General features: G+C 36.7%; 1 protein-coding gene across 1 annotated transcript; it reads left to right on the top strand.

Moving 5' to 3' along the window:
* Window positions 1-1,543: 1,543 nt before the first annotated feature.
* LOC310949299 (neuroepithelial cell-transforming gene 1 protein-like) lies at window positions 1,544-8,367 on the top strand (the record flags this gene model as incomplete). Its single annotated transcript, XM_083916698.1, has 12 exons — window positions 1,544-1,689; window positions 3,068-3,134; window positions 3,854-3,913; window positions 5,049-5,156; window positions 5,285-5,452; window positions 5,552-5,614; window positions 5,718-5,814; window positions 5,905-5,981; window positions 6,077-6,334; window positions 6,445-6,615; window positions 6,714-6,900; window positions 8,036-8,367. The coding sequence occupies 12 exons, from the start codon at window positions 1,544-1,546 to the stop codon at window positions 8,365-8,367; spliced, it is 1,734 nt and encodes a 577-aa protein (XP_083772824.1).
* Between the last annotated feature and the right edge of the window lie 4,643 nt (window positions 8,368-13,010).

Genomic DNA, 13,010 nt, shown 5'->3' with positions numbered 1-13,010 from the left:
GGTCAAAAGCATTAAATGTAAGAGAATCTGAAAAAAAAACAGCTCACTACGGGCAAAAATAAGATGCGGGTTCATCTTGACCCTGGGTTTGAACATACTACATAGACTACACTTGGCAGCTGAATTATCACAATCAGGATCTAATTTATTGGCTAAATGTGTTGACACATACAAGGGATGAGTAGCTCTTAATATACGAGCCAAAGAAGAAGCACGATGCACAATTATATTACTGAAACAAAGATGACAAAGCTAAACAGTGGAAAGCACACAAAAATAAAGCTGCAATAAATAGGCAAGTGTGAACATAGATATACAGTATGTATAAATAACATTCAGACAAAAAAACATAAAGCCTAAAAATATATTTTATGGTTGATTCCATTATCCCCAACCAGTATGAAACGATGATTATGCTACACCCTTTTTTTCTTTTCTTTTCTTTTACTTTATTGAAATGTACAAGATATATTTGGCAACATGTATAGAATAGAAGAGAAATACGTTATTGATCCCAAGCTGGGAAATTGCATTGTAACAGCGGCATTACACACAGACTCATCAGAGCAGTAATATAAAAATACAATAGAAAAAATACCTAAAAAATAAATGTACAGTATAAATAAGCGGACTAATTGTAGTGCAAATGTAAACATATAATAATCTAAGGTGCAGTGGACAGATTATGAGAATGAGTACATCCAGGCATTGCATAAATGGCACAAAGCTTTTGCCAAATGCCACTGTACTGTATCAAAGATAGACATTTTGTAAAACAGGATTAAGAATGGATTACAAAGAAAGAGCTTTTAGTTTTGTTTTTTAAACTTTATTTGCATATTTTCACAAATATAATACAAACATAGTAATTAACAAAAAAATAATATATATATGAGGCAGTCAATGCTCCTTTCAATAATCCTTACAATTTTAAATTATAATGACATAACACAAGTAAGAGTACTTAAATACACAATAAAATGGCAATAAATAAAGCAAAAATAGATACATACAATGAAATTAAATTAAAACGTAGGCTACATTATAACATTTCTTCAAAAAAGAAAAGGAGAAAAATCTTGTAATATTTCAGCGGCCTAAGTACATTTCTTATTATTAATAATTTAGATAGAATCGAAATAATTTCGAAGGAAGTGCTTTTTTTAATAATTTCTGAACAGAATTATAACATCAATAGAAAGGAGTAAGTATATTTTTAATTTCAGTTAATTTGTGCTTTTCTTCCATTTACCAATTTTAAAAACTTCACGTATGTTTTATGGTTATGCTTCATTCAGGGTCCCTGAGCCTCTCTGGCCCCTCCCACCTCATGGTATCCTAGCAGCGCAGCTCCGAGCCCTCTCCTGATTGGTCCGTTTCCAAGAATCCGCCATATTCAAACTTCCGCCGTGCTGTGTCTGTTCTGTTGTCATCGATCTTCCGCTCTCTTTGTACATATCGGGGCCAGTTTTCATACGTCTGGACTTTTGTTTGCTTTGCCATAACTACGTACAACTGATCTCAAAACGAAGCCTTCGGAAAGATGGAAGAAAATGAAGAAGTTGGTGGAAGGACGGTGGGAAACAACAAGCAGAAACTTCGCAGGATGTCATCGAGGACGTCCACCACCAGCGTCATCAGCGCCGCGGTGCCGTCTCCACAAACACTCCGCAGAAACAAGTCCAAGAAGTGAGTGGGTCACGTCAAACAAATGTGATATCATTATATCTATTTATTTATTTATTTGGAACTATTTGTTATAACAGGACATCAGCACATTTCGAGCTAACGTTATCTGGTTGGCCAACTGTGACGGGCAGGGCTGTTATTGTAACTGGCAAAAGATGCCTTCAAGTGCACCTCGGAAAGCCATAAACTTTCGGATGCTGTCACCACGGATCCCTAGGCTATAAAGAATTACATGTGCCATAAAGATATATATATATAAACATGACTTAAGTCTCAATAAATAAATAAATACATAAATAAAGGTATAAATAAACACAAATTGATACATAAATAAACACATTAATGTATAAATAAAAGAAAAATAAATAGAATAATAAATAGATACTTTACATTAATTTCTACATTTTTGTTCAGCTCCCCTTTTTTTTGTCTGTGCTGCCTATGTTAATTGGGTAAGAGCTCCAATTTATTCATGCATTTATTTATTTTAGCATTTGTTTTTTTTCTTCCTGTATTAATTTATGCATACATCATTTGTTGAGTCATGTTTAGTCCTCCATAACTAAATGTACAGTACAGCAGGAACTAAATGTATGCCATCACAAAATAAATGTCTTTGTTTTTAACTGTCTGATTTTTTTGAAGACCACATCATGTAATCAGTGGCTTAACTTTTTTTTTTTTAATTTAGTAAAACTAAGAATAACTAAATGATCAATTATGGCTGCAACTTATTATTATAATGTATGAACTGAATGATTAATAAAGTAGATTTTGAGTAACTACTTACTCTATAAAATATTTTAAAAAAATACAGAAAAATGGCCATCAAACCGAATTTTGCACTCCCCCCACTCATAATCCTGTTATTTCCAACATGACTTGAGGGCATGATTACAAGGAGTAGTTTGTGTAGCAGTGTGTTCAGCTGACAGTGACCCTGAAAGCAACCTCAGGCTGTCATTTACTCAGAAGAAGACATTGTAACTCTCTGTAGCACCATTGTTTTGTCACCATAACACTTTTTCTACAGCAGCAGAGAGCCGTCCAGCTCCTGATATGGTTTTGAATATTGACGTCGTCATTCACAACGTTTGACATATTTGAAACATAACGGTGACTGTAACAAAACTTATACAAAAGGCATCCATCATACTAACAGAGCTGAAATGCATTTCTTATGAAAACAACGATTCTCTTCAGTCATGTTTGTTTGTCTCGTGTTGCTGTTTGTGGTGTGTTTCAGCTGCACTTATGGTCAGATTCTGTACATCTTTATCAAGACAAAGAAAAATCCTAAGCAGAGTAGTAGACAGTCACTCTGCAATGAAGTCGATGTAAACTTGTTGTCATTGCTTATTTGTCTCATTTCTTGTAGACCTCCACTGCAGAGAGGCAGCTCCTTCACATTTCTCACTCCTGGGACTCCATGGGACTTCAGTCTAGTGAGTTAATGTTACGTTTCAGTGGTCACATCCTCGTATCTATGACCTGTTGAAGCCATGACTGTTTTTCATATATCCAGGATTCGTACAGGTGCTTGAAATCCTTGAAAATGCTTGAGTTTTAATGATGTGTTTCAGGGTTTGAAAAGTGCTTGAATTTTGGATAAAGAACTTGAAAATGCTTTAAATTCTTTCCGCATTTCTTTAACAACAAATAGTTATAGAATTCTTTAATTAATTTTTTTTATCCTTCAGTCATTACAAAACACAATTTTAGTTATTTCTAGCATAAGACCATCTCTTTCAACGTGGTAAAAAAGTAATCATTTTTAGTATGTATGTATTTGTAGAAATCTATAACTTACCACAGCTGTAAGGTGCTGGAAAAGCTTGAGAATGGACCTTGAAAGTACTTGAATTTAACCGTGGAAAAGGTGTACGAACCCTGTATATATTTTGCATGTCACTATTGTATTACTTAGACTTTGATCCTTGCATGGATCAGAATCAGAAATACTTAAATAATCCCAGGGAGAAATAATGTTCGCTACAAAATTCCAGATATACAAACAACAAATATTATACAGACAAAATATATCATAAAAACCTTTAAGAAATATATACAAGAAAATATTAGATATTAGAGATGTTGCTGCCTATGTGTCTGAATTTTCATCGGACCTGTGAAAGTAACCAGTTTTTTTCTTATGTTGCTACAGAAGAGAAAGCGCAAAGAGAAGGAAGATGACACGGTCAGTCTGTCCAGCTTCGACCTCAAGGTGAGATTCAGGGCAGCTTCTTGTTTGTCTGTTGGGTGCAGGTCTAGCGTAGCAAACTTGAACGTATCCTCACAACAAACTTTAATCCGTCTGCATGACTCAGGGACTCGCCACAGTAAGCCATGAGTGCTCTTGTGTGTTATGTGCTCAGGATAATCCCACTATCCCCAAGACTGGTACAAGTGTCTGAGTAAATGATGGCGACAGAAAATCGGGTTGTCCCTCAGCATGATCACTGTCTCTCGGCTCTGTGAAAGGGGTTTAGTACACTTTCCATTAAGGTGTCTATAGTACCATAATTTTACTTCAATACTAGTACAATAAACGATACTCAATACCTATTTCGATACCACGACAGAAGGAAAACAAACTCCTAGGCACACAAAAGAGGATACTTTTATTAACTGGTTGTTCTGACATCCACTCATGTGGTGCTGCCTGCTTTTTCCAATGGCTCCAGTCACATGGTGAGAGAGAATACAGTGATCTGTTTTTTTTTTTTTATAGCTTCAGTACTTTCGGTACTATCAGATGGATAAGTAAAAGAGATCTTATCATGATAAACACATGGTATCGAAACAATTATCAAAGTATTGTAACTTACTTTCCGTATAACATCAACAACTCCCATTTCATTTTTAATACCATAACATTAAACTTAAATAACAGTTATCTATAACATTTAAGAACTGGTGTTTTTCCTGACACCTTTATTAGTTGAGTTGTTTCTCAGTATAAATGGCACCAAACAAAAGAAGAGCTCCAAATTAAATGAATCATTTTATTGTAAGCAATAAAAGAAAACAGCAGATTTGACAGAATGTCCTCATTATATCATTTTTCATCAGCAAAGACCTGGATATTTGACTTTTCAGTTATTCGTTCATTTGTGGTTAAACTGTAGCAGCCTGGTTCAGGCGATTTAATGAAGATGAAGTCAGTTTACGGCCGTGCGTAATGCTGTACACATGCAGGCGTTAAATAAAACGAGTTGGTAAAAGTTTTATTCAAATGTGTAAATAGAAAGCCCTCTTTTAATCAATACTGTATTATTCAAGGTATTGTCACACCACTACAGTCTACACCTCAATACAATCAAGTTAAACTGAGGACATTTTATTTCCTTGATTTCCAGGAGCCCAGTATTAAGCGTGTCCGACCTTTGGCCAAAGTTTCATCCCTCGTCAACTTGATATCTCCTTCAAAGAATGGAGCAGTGCGGCGCTTTGGCCAGACCATCCAGGTAAATGCCACACTCTTGTGACACTTTTAGTAGAGCTTGTGTTTGACTGTAAAAAAAAAAATATATATATATTTTATAATATATATATATATATATATATTTTTTTTATTTTAAAATTTTTTCCCTAGTCAATATCATTACGTGGTGACAACAAGTCACCGGGGATGCTCCTCAAAGCCAGCAGCAAGGCAGCAGGTCCCACTCCCACTAAACGCAGAAACAGCACGCTTTGGTCGGAGACGCTGGACGTCCATCAGAAGAGCACGTTCTCCACCAAAGAGATCAAGAGACAAGAGGTTCTGCAGTTCAGTCTTTTAAAAAGCTTACAGCACAGTTATCTTAAAAGTACGTAGAAGAGAAAAAAATAACTTCTCCTGCTGTGGTTTCGTCTTCAGGCAATTCACGAGCTTTACAGGGGAGAGCAGGATCTCATAGAAGATCTGCAACTTGCACGAAAGGTTAGAAAATTTTTGTTTAAAATTATACGAAGAAATAAAAACGTTTATGCTCCCTTTTTTGTTTCTTTTGGGCTCACACTGCTGCTTTTTTTCTCACATTCAGGCATACCATGATCCGATGCTAAAACTCTCCATCATGACAGAGGAGGAACTTGCTCACATATTTGGGGACCTGGATGCGTACATCCCCTTACATGAGGGTAAATCACCATAAGCCATTCTTTGACCTAAACTGCTTGAATTGATACCTGAAATGTTCGTGACCATGTGTGTGCTTTTTTTTTCTGCAGACTTATTGATGAAACTAATGGAGGGAACTGGCCCCGATGGAACAGTAGCTCTGATTGGACAGATAGTTATTGACTGGGTATGTGTTGATGTTTACACACATTATCTTCAGATGTGATCAGTTTCAAAAAAGATAAATGTAAAAAGATTGTAACTGTTACTGTTTCCGCTCAGCTGCCTGGTCTGAATGCTTACAAGGGCTACTGCAGCAACCAGCTCGCAGCCAAAGCCTTACTAGACCAGAAAAAGCAGGACAGGCGGGTCCAGGACTTCCTGCAGCGCTGCCTGGAGTCGCCCTTCAGCAGGAAGCTGGACCTCTGGAGCTTCCTGGACATCCCACGGTCGCGCCTGGTGAAATACCCGCTGCTGCTGCGAGAGATCATGAGACACACCCCTCCTGATCACCCAGACATAGCCAGTCTGGAGAGAGCTGTATGTTACCCACATTACTGCCAGTGTTGTTCTTATATTTAGCTGTTATTTCACTGATTATGTAGTCGTGTGTTTTAGCCAAACTGATCAGTCTTTCTTTAATGATCCAGATCACTATAATCCAGGAGATTCTGTCAGATATCAACTTGAGAAAAGGGGAGTCAGAGTGCCAGTATTATATAGACAAACTGGAGTATCTGGATGATAAGCAGCGGGACCCTCTCATAGATAACTGTAAGACCCTACTCTGTCACGGCGAGCTGCGGAACAAGAGTGGCTCGGTAAGAATTAGAATGACTATCATTAATACCATCCCCATTCATGTTGTCTGTCTTGTATCAGAATAACTTTCATTCTCTATTAATGTGTTCCTTCACAGAGGCTGCATGTGTTCCTCTTCTCTGAGCTCTTGGTTCTGACCCGACCGGTGACCCGGAACGACCGGAGCTGCTTCCAGGTGTATCGACAGCCCATCCCAGTGCTGGACATGGCTCTAGAGGACCTGCAGGATGGAGAGATCCGCATGGGTGGGTCCTTCAGAGGGGCCTTTACCAATGGAGAGAAAGGTGGGTTGAGTTGGGTTGAACTCCACCTACTGGCAGTGTGGCTGAGGCATTTTATGTCTTGTTTGGTCTTTAATTAATTTATCCCAAAAAAGATTTTTAACATTTGCTGATTTCAGACCATAAGATGTGAAGACTTGCTGCTTTTGTCTCTTTTTATATTATTGAAAATTTGATTTATTTTAGGGATGCACGATATATCGGCAATCCCAACGGCATTGGCATCGGTCCAATGAGCAAAACTGGTCCGACGTTAACCACCGATGATTATTTCCATTTAGCTGTCGTTGTGTTTGTCAGGGCAGAGCTGGTGTGTGTATGTCTGTGTTTTTGTTTTTAAAAACAAACACAGAGTTTGTAACACAGTGACATAGCACAGGAAGGGCCAAGGAATATGGGTCTTCATCATTAAAACAACTTAAATTTACTGTTAAACCTGCATTAACTGATTTTATGGCAACTTAGGGGCAATAGAAATAAGCTGTGAACACAAAAACTAACATAAAATGACCTTTAGAAAGTTATATGGTAACCTTTTTTAGCAAACAGTTGGTTATTTAACCATTCATCAGATACAGAACAACATCCATTTAGAGTTGTGTTTCTGGCCACCTGGTGAATGTAGACTTAGACTTCTCTTTATTGAGCCCTTTGGGATGACTCCCGCAAGGGAATTTAATTGAATGTAAGTGCATTTTGCACTCTCATTTGGCTTTCTTTTTTTTTTTTGTCTCCCCAATACTCTTGAATTAAATATCTGACTCTTAAGCAGCTAAATATTCCACTTTATTTCTCCAGCAGTCTGTCATTTGGTTCTGAGCTCTTTATCAGAGGTTTATCAGATATTTATGGTTGTAAAAAAAAAGCTTCATAAACTGCAGATTTAGGTGATAAATGTCTGTTGGTTCATCAATACAGGAAATCAATTTCACTTTATACATTCACTTATTTGATCCATTCTTAATGTGAAAATATTAACTAGTGCCAATAAGTGGTTTTTAACATTGTGAAGGAGAAATGAAATAGTATATGTCAAGAATATGTTTATGTATTTATGTGAAGAAGGGGAGTAAATAGTATCCCAGATTTTGCTGCCTGTTGACCAGTTGTATTTATTTTCTTCTCTGTGTCCCTCTAGCTAAGAATGTTTTCCGTGTGAGCTCTCTGGATCCCTCCCATGGCCAGTCCCACACCCTGCATGTCAATGATGTCTACCACAAGCAGCAGTGGCTCAACTGTCTTCGTGCTGCGATGACCCAACAACAGGGGGCTCCACCCACAGTTCAGCAGGGAGAGGCTTTCAAAGCCAAGCGTCGCTCCTCCACTATCTCAACCACCAACTCTGACGAGGAGACAGATGAGAACTGTCCGCCTCCCTCTGGCCCTAAACTCAGGCCTCAGACACTCTCCAAAACCAGACTGGACCAGAAGTTACAAGGCTCACTAAAGAGGAAGGAATCTGGAGTGTAGACATTTGACCCAGCACACAGGTTCCTCTCAGACAGACCCATGTACGCAACATGAGTCCTGTTTTGTCAGTGAATTATCATGCAACCAGTTTTTATGCTTGTGCTTTGTCTGTAGCTGCACTGAAAAGGTCTCTTTAATCATTTCCGTCCAAATTTATTTGTAATTTTAGTTTTTACAAAGTGTTATTAGTTTACAAAAAAAGTGATGTGTCAGGGTGACTCAAATGTGTGTTTTCACCTACTAAATGTGTGTGGAATTAGGGTTTTCTGTGTTTACCTATGTTTAAACAACTTTATACCACTTGAGCAGAAATTTTGTTTCAACATTCATTCCAGTGCCGACAGTTTTACATTTTCTATATGTTTTTGTTTTTTTGCTGCAATCAAAATGTCAGTGCTTGTATATTATAGGCAGCGCGTGCAGTTGTCAATTTTAAGTGTTATCTGTGCCAAAAAGATAAGGGTTCAAGAAACTGAGTAACTGCAATGGCCTGTGTCAGGAAGGAAGCCATTGGGTGAGATGAGACTAAAAATGTTTGATATCAGATATAAGATAATGAGTGAGAACATTGACCATGAATAGGATAAAGTAATTACATTTCTTTGGCAAAAAAATAAATAATGAATCCAGATGTATTCAGTGAAAAGTTGTTAATGTGAAAAGATAAAAACCTGTAGTTTGTACTTGAGTGTGATTGACTGTGAGATTGTATGTTACAACACACCAACATCCTCTTTGGTTGTACTTGGACCTCTCAGTCACTTCCTTTTCATATTGACAGAGCTGTTGCGACATACTTACTTCATATCCTTCATGTAGTTTTAGTCATATTTCAGTTCAATACAGAATGATACAAATTAAAGGCCATTTGATTTGTGTTGAAACATTGAAGCTCTTTAGGAAAAAAAACACTCAATACTGAAGAAGGGACTGTGTAAGGATTTGCATTAACAATGCCACTTTTACATATTTGCAAAGCTAGATTTACATGAAAGTAAACTTTAGCTAAATACCTGTTGTTATGCTTGAGTTTGTGCTTGCTTAACGCCAATGAGAAGAGATGTGGTTTTTATTTGTTTATGCTGAAAAACTGCAGCATTATTGTGTTATACAGACAACAAAATGGCTGCAGTTTCATTAGGAAATAAAAGCAATTAAGAAACCAAAACTGAAAGTGCATAAAGAATAACTAACTAAGGTCTCTGGGACAGGATAAGGACAATTAAGTCCAGAGCTAGCTGTTTCTTTCTACATAAGTTACCAGTTAGCTTCTAAACAACCTTGCAGAAACCATCTTTCTTAAAATGTATGTTTCTGCTTAAGTAAGGCGGATTGCATTTGCAGTTGTCAACGCAGTCTTTCTGGAAACAGTTAATGTCAAACCACTTGGCATTTGCTTCCATTAATTCACTATTGCCCCTGCTTATTTTAGCTAAACAGTAGCTTAGTGGTTCCCAAAAATCTTCTTGTCCTGATGCCCTTGTCCTTCAAACCTAACACCTGCTTTCCCAAGAGGTGACAGTGGAGACAGCTGCTGTGGTTCAGACACTATCAAATGACAACAAGCTGAGGGAAGTGAAACTATTAATGTTTTTTCAATACCTTCAAAGAAAGTAGCAGTCTTTTATTTTATTTTTTATACAATTGTCACTTTAACTTTCTTTATCACCTGCACATTTAACTTAAAGTGGCTAACCTCTCATATCTAATTCAGCTCATCTTGTTTCTTTCATATTATTTCCGCCCACAACTTATAAATACCTCTCTGTTTCTAGGTGTGTTCACTGACCTGCGTACTGTTATCTGGTTAATCTTTAGAGTTTGTTTGCACAAGTCCTGCCATAGTTTCTGCTGTTGAAAACATCCTGTATGTCAGTCACGGGAGATATCAATATTATTCTTTGTGTTATTGATTGGAATTCATATTTTAAGTGTAATATAATAATATCACTCAAAACCATGACCTTCATTTAAACTTTATATTTCTATTTAAATTTTAAAGTAAATTTGTACTTTTTCTCCACTACATTTATTTTGTAACTTTAGTTACTTTACAGATTCAAATTATTAATACAAAATATTATCGACAAATAAATTAGGATACATTGTCATAGATTAAGCTACACAGCAGTATGTAAATTAAAATTACATTTACATCCATCTCTCAATAGTTATAATTCAATAATGTAATATTCTGAAACTGACAATTCTGCATAATGAGTGCTTTTACTTTTTGTACTTTAAGTACATTTTGATGCTAATACTTTTATACTTTTACTTAAAGGTTGAATATGGAGAATGAGCAGAACACCTCCATCTAGTGTCTTAAGATCGTAGTCTCAACAACAAAAAAATATTAAAAGCACTCAGGTTGCCATGTTCGTCAGGTCCAGAAGCCTACAGGAGACCGGAGTCTGTCTGAACCTGTTTGAACCCATCCCATCCGGCAAATCCCTCCATAAAAACAAGTATTAGAAGAGTTTGACTGACAGTTACCGTTACAGCTAAGTAAACATGAAAGTTAGCTTACCGAGCAAGGAGAATGTAGCCCTTACTGCATGCGTTTTAATGCCATTGCACTTGAGTAAATCAAGTGAATGCTTGACCTATATTGACTATCTAATAAATAACACAGCTGCAGGATTGTCAAACTCCATTTCCCCCAGTGCCAGACTACAATAGCTGCACCGAACAACAGACAACCCAGGCAACCCACAATACCAGCCGCTATTGGCTGGTATAATGTAAACAGAACATTATATAAGTCATTGTGAAATCCGTAAAAAAAAAAATATATATATATATATATATATATATTAATTCTGGAAAAGCAATACTTTCATTCTGTACCGCTCAAAACGCTGTGTGGGTGTATTATTTAAAAGATACATATAATGTTTAATAAAGATTCTACATATTCAACCTTTAAGTAACATTTTGAATGCAGGACTACTTGTAACAGAGTATTTCTGCAAAGTTTAATGAGTTCTTTGTGTTGGAAGGAAACTAGTAGGAACGAGTCTCACAGGTTGTTGTTGTCAGTCCGGTTAATCAGGAAGCTGCACCAAGCTAAGAAGGATGTTAGCCTGTTAGCATATAGAGGCCTCACGTTAGCAGTTGTGATTAGATGTTCGCTCAAAACATAAATTAACGCATCGATCTACACATTTATTCGATGTGTATTTTCCTTGTTACACATTTAACGTTATTTCAGTTTTAATTTATTTATTTTTCTGAGGAAGGTTCCTAGCGACATTCAGCTGGTGGTGACGGTAACATTTAGACGGTGCACACAGTCAGGGACTAGATGTAGGTCAAGCAGTTCACCCAATGTGCCTCACCCAGTTATTTATGAATCATTCATATTTCATTTATTCCACTGTTAAGTTATGTAAACTCGTAAAATAGGTAATAGGTAGATTTCCATTTATTCTTGGCACTGTATTAAGTAACATATTAGGAGCATGTGGAGCCGATTTGGGGAAAAGGAAGAAAATCCTTTCCTGTTTCAACATACTTGTCCAATCTCATTTAATCTAATTTCTGAATCTAGTTCCAAAGCTTTTTATTAATTATCAGGAATAATTCTGGTGAAGAAACACTGCATTCTTCCCATGTATATATCAGGAAGTAGTTCATATGTCGTTGCATGAAAATCATGTTTCTAATACCCAAAGTAAGGTGTCATAAAGGCACAGATTATTTGTTTTGGGTTTTTTTTTTAGTACTGAAATGAGCCTGTAAATTACCCAGCACAAGTTTTTAATTGTAGACTGTAACTTGCAAAAACCTTAAATGGCCCAAAACATGACCTCAGTCTGTTATATAATATGTTATTATCGTTAAGATCACATTATATCTGTTAAAACACTGTTCATGTAGTTGACCATCAATGTGAAGAAGATAATAAACCTAATACCTGTCAGAATCTGTGGCAGAGGTGCAAGTTCAGACATGTTTTAATTTGTAAGTCAGACTGGAGGAATGCAGTTATTATATGTGCGTGGTTGTCTCATTTTCATGTAAGGTTGTAGCTGCAGTCACAGCACAGTCATCTAATCTTCAGCAGCTTCCTCTATCTGACTCACCGGATGACTGTGGGGATAAAGCTGTAGTTCCTGCTACACTAAGTATCTCCAGGACCATACACAGACTCACAATGTAAAAACTAAAGTCGTGTGGAAATGTAACCGCACCTTTACATTCATAATCATTCAATAATTCATTTCTGAGTGCCATTCCTAACAGCAGGTCATCTGGCAGGGGGTTACTATTTATCTGTGAATATCGATCCGGCAACGTACTTGCACGCCTGCCTGTTACGTATGTTGAATAAAAGTGTCAATAAAAGCGTGTTTGGTGTGTTTTCATTGTGACGGGTGTCTGTGAATCCTGCAGCCAAACTAGAAATCATGTATATGTAGCATTTTTCGCTTATAATTTCAAATGTTGGATGCATTTTCCCCCACATGTTACACAGCAGTTTTTCTTTTATTTTCATGCATTATGAAAATGAATTGGCAGGCTCTTTAAATCTGCTTCATACAGTAAAAGTCTGCAATACGTTTTTTACAACAAAGGTTTTAATGCAGATTAGTTTGAAAGTCCTTGAAAGGAACATTATTACAAACAAAAAAACAATA

This window comes from Echiichthys vipera, assembly GCF_963691815.1.
Source record: "Echiichthys vipera genome assembly, chromosome: 7".
Taxonomy (NCBI): Eukaryota; Metazoa; Chordata; class Actinopteri; order Perciformes; family Trachinidae; genus Echiichthys; species Echiichthys vipera.
Note: the sequence above shows the minus strand (reverse complement) of the source record. Positions and strands in the feature narration are given on the sequence as shown.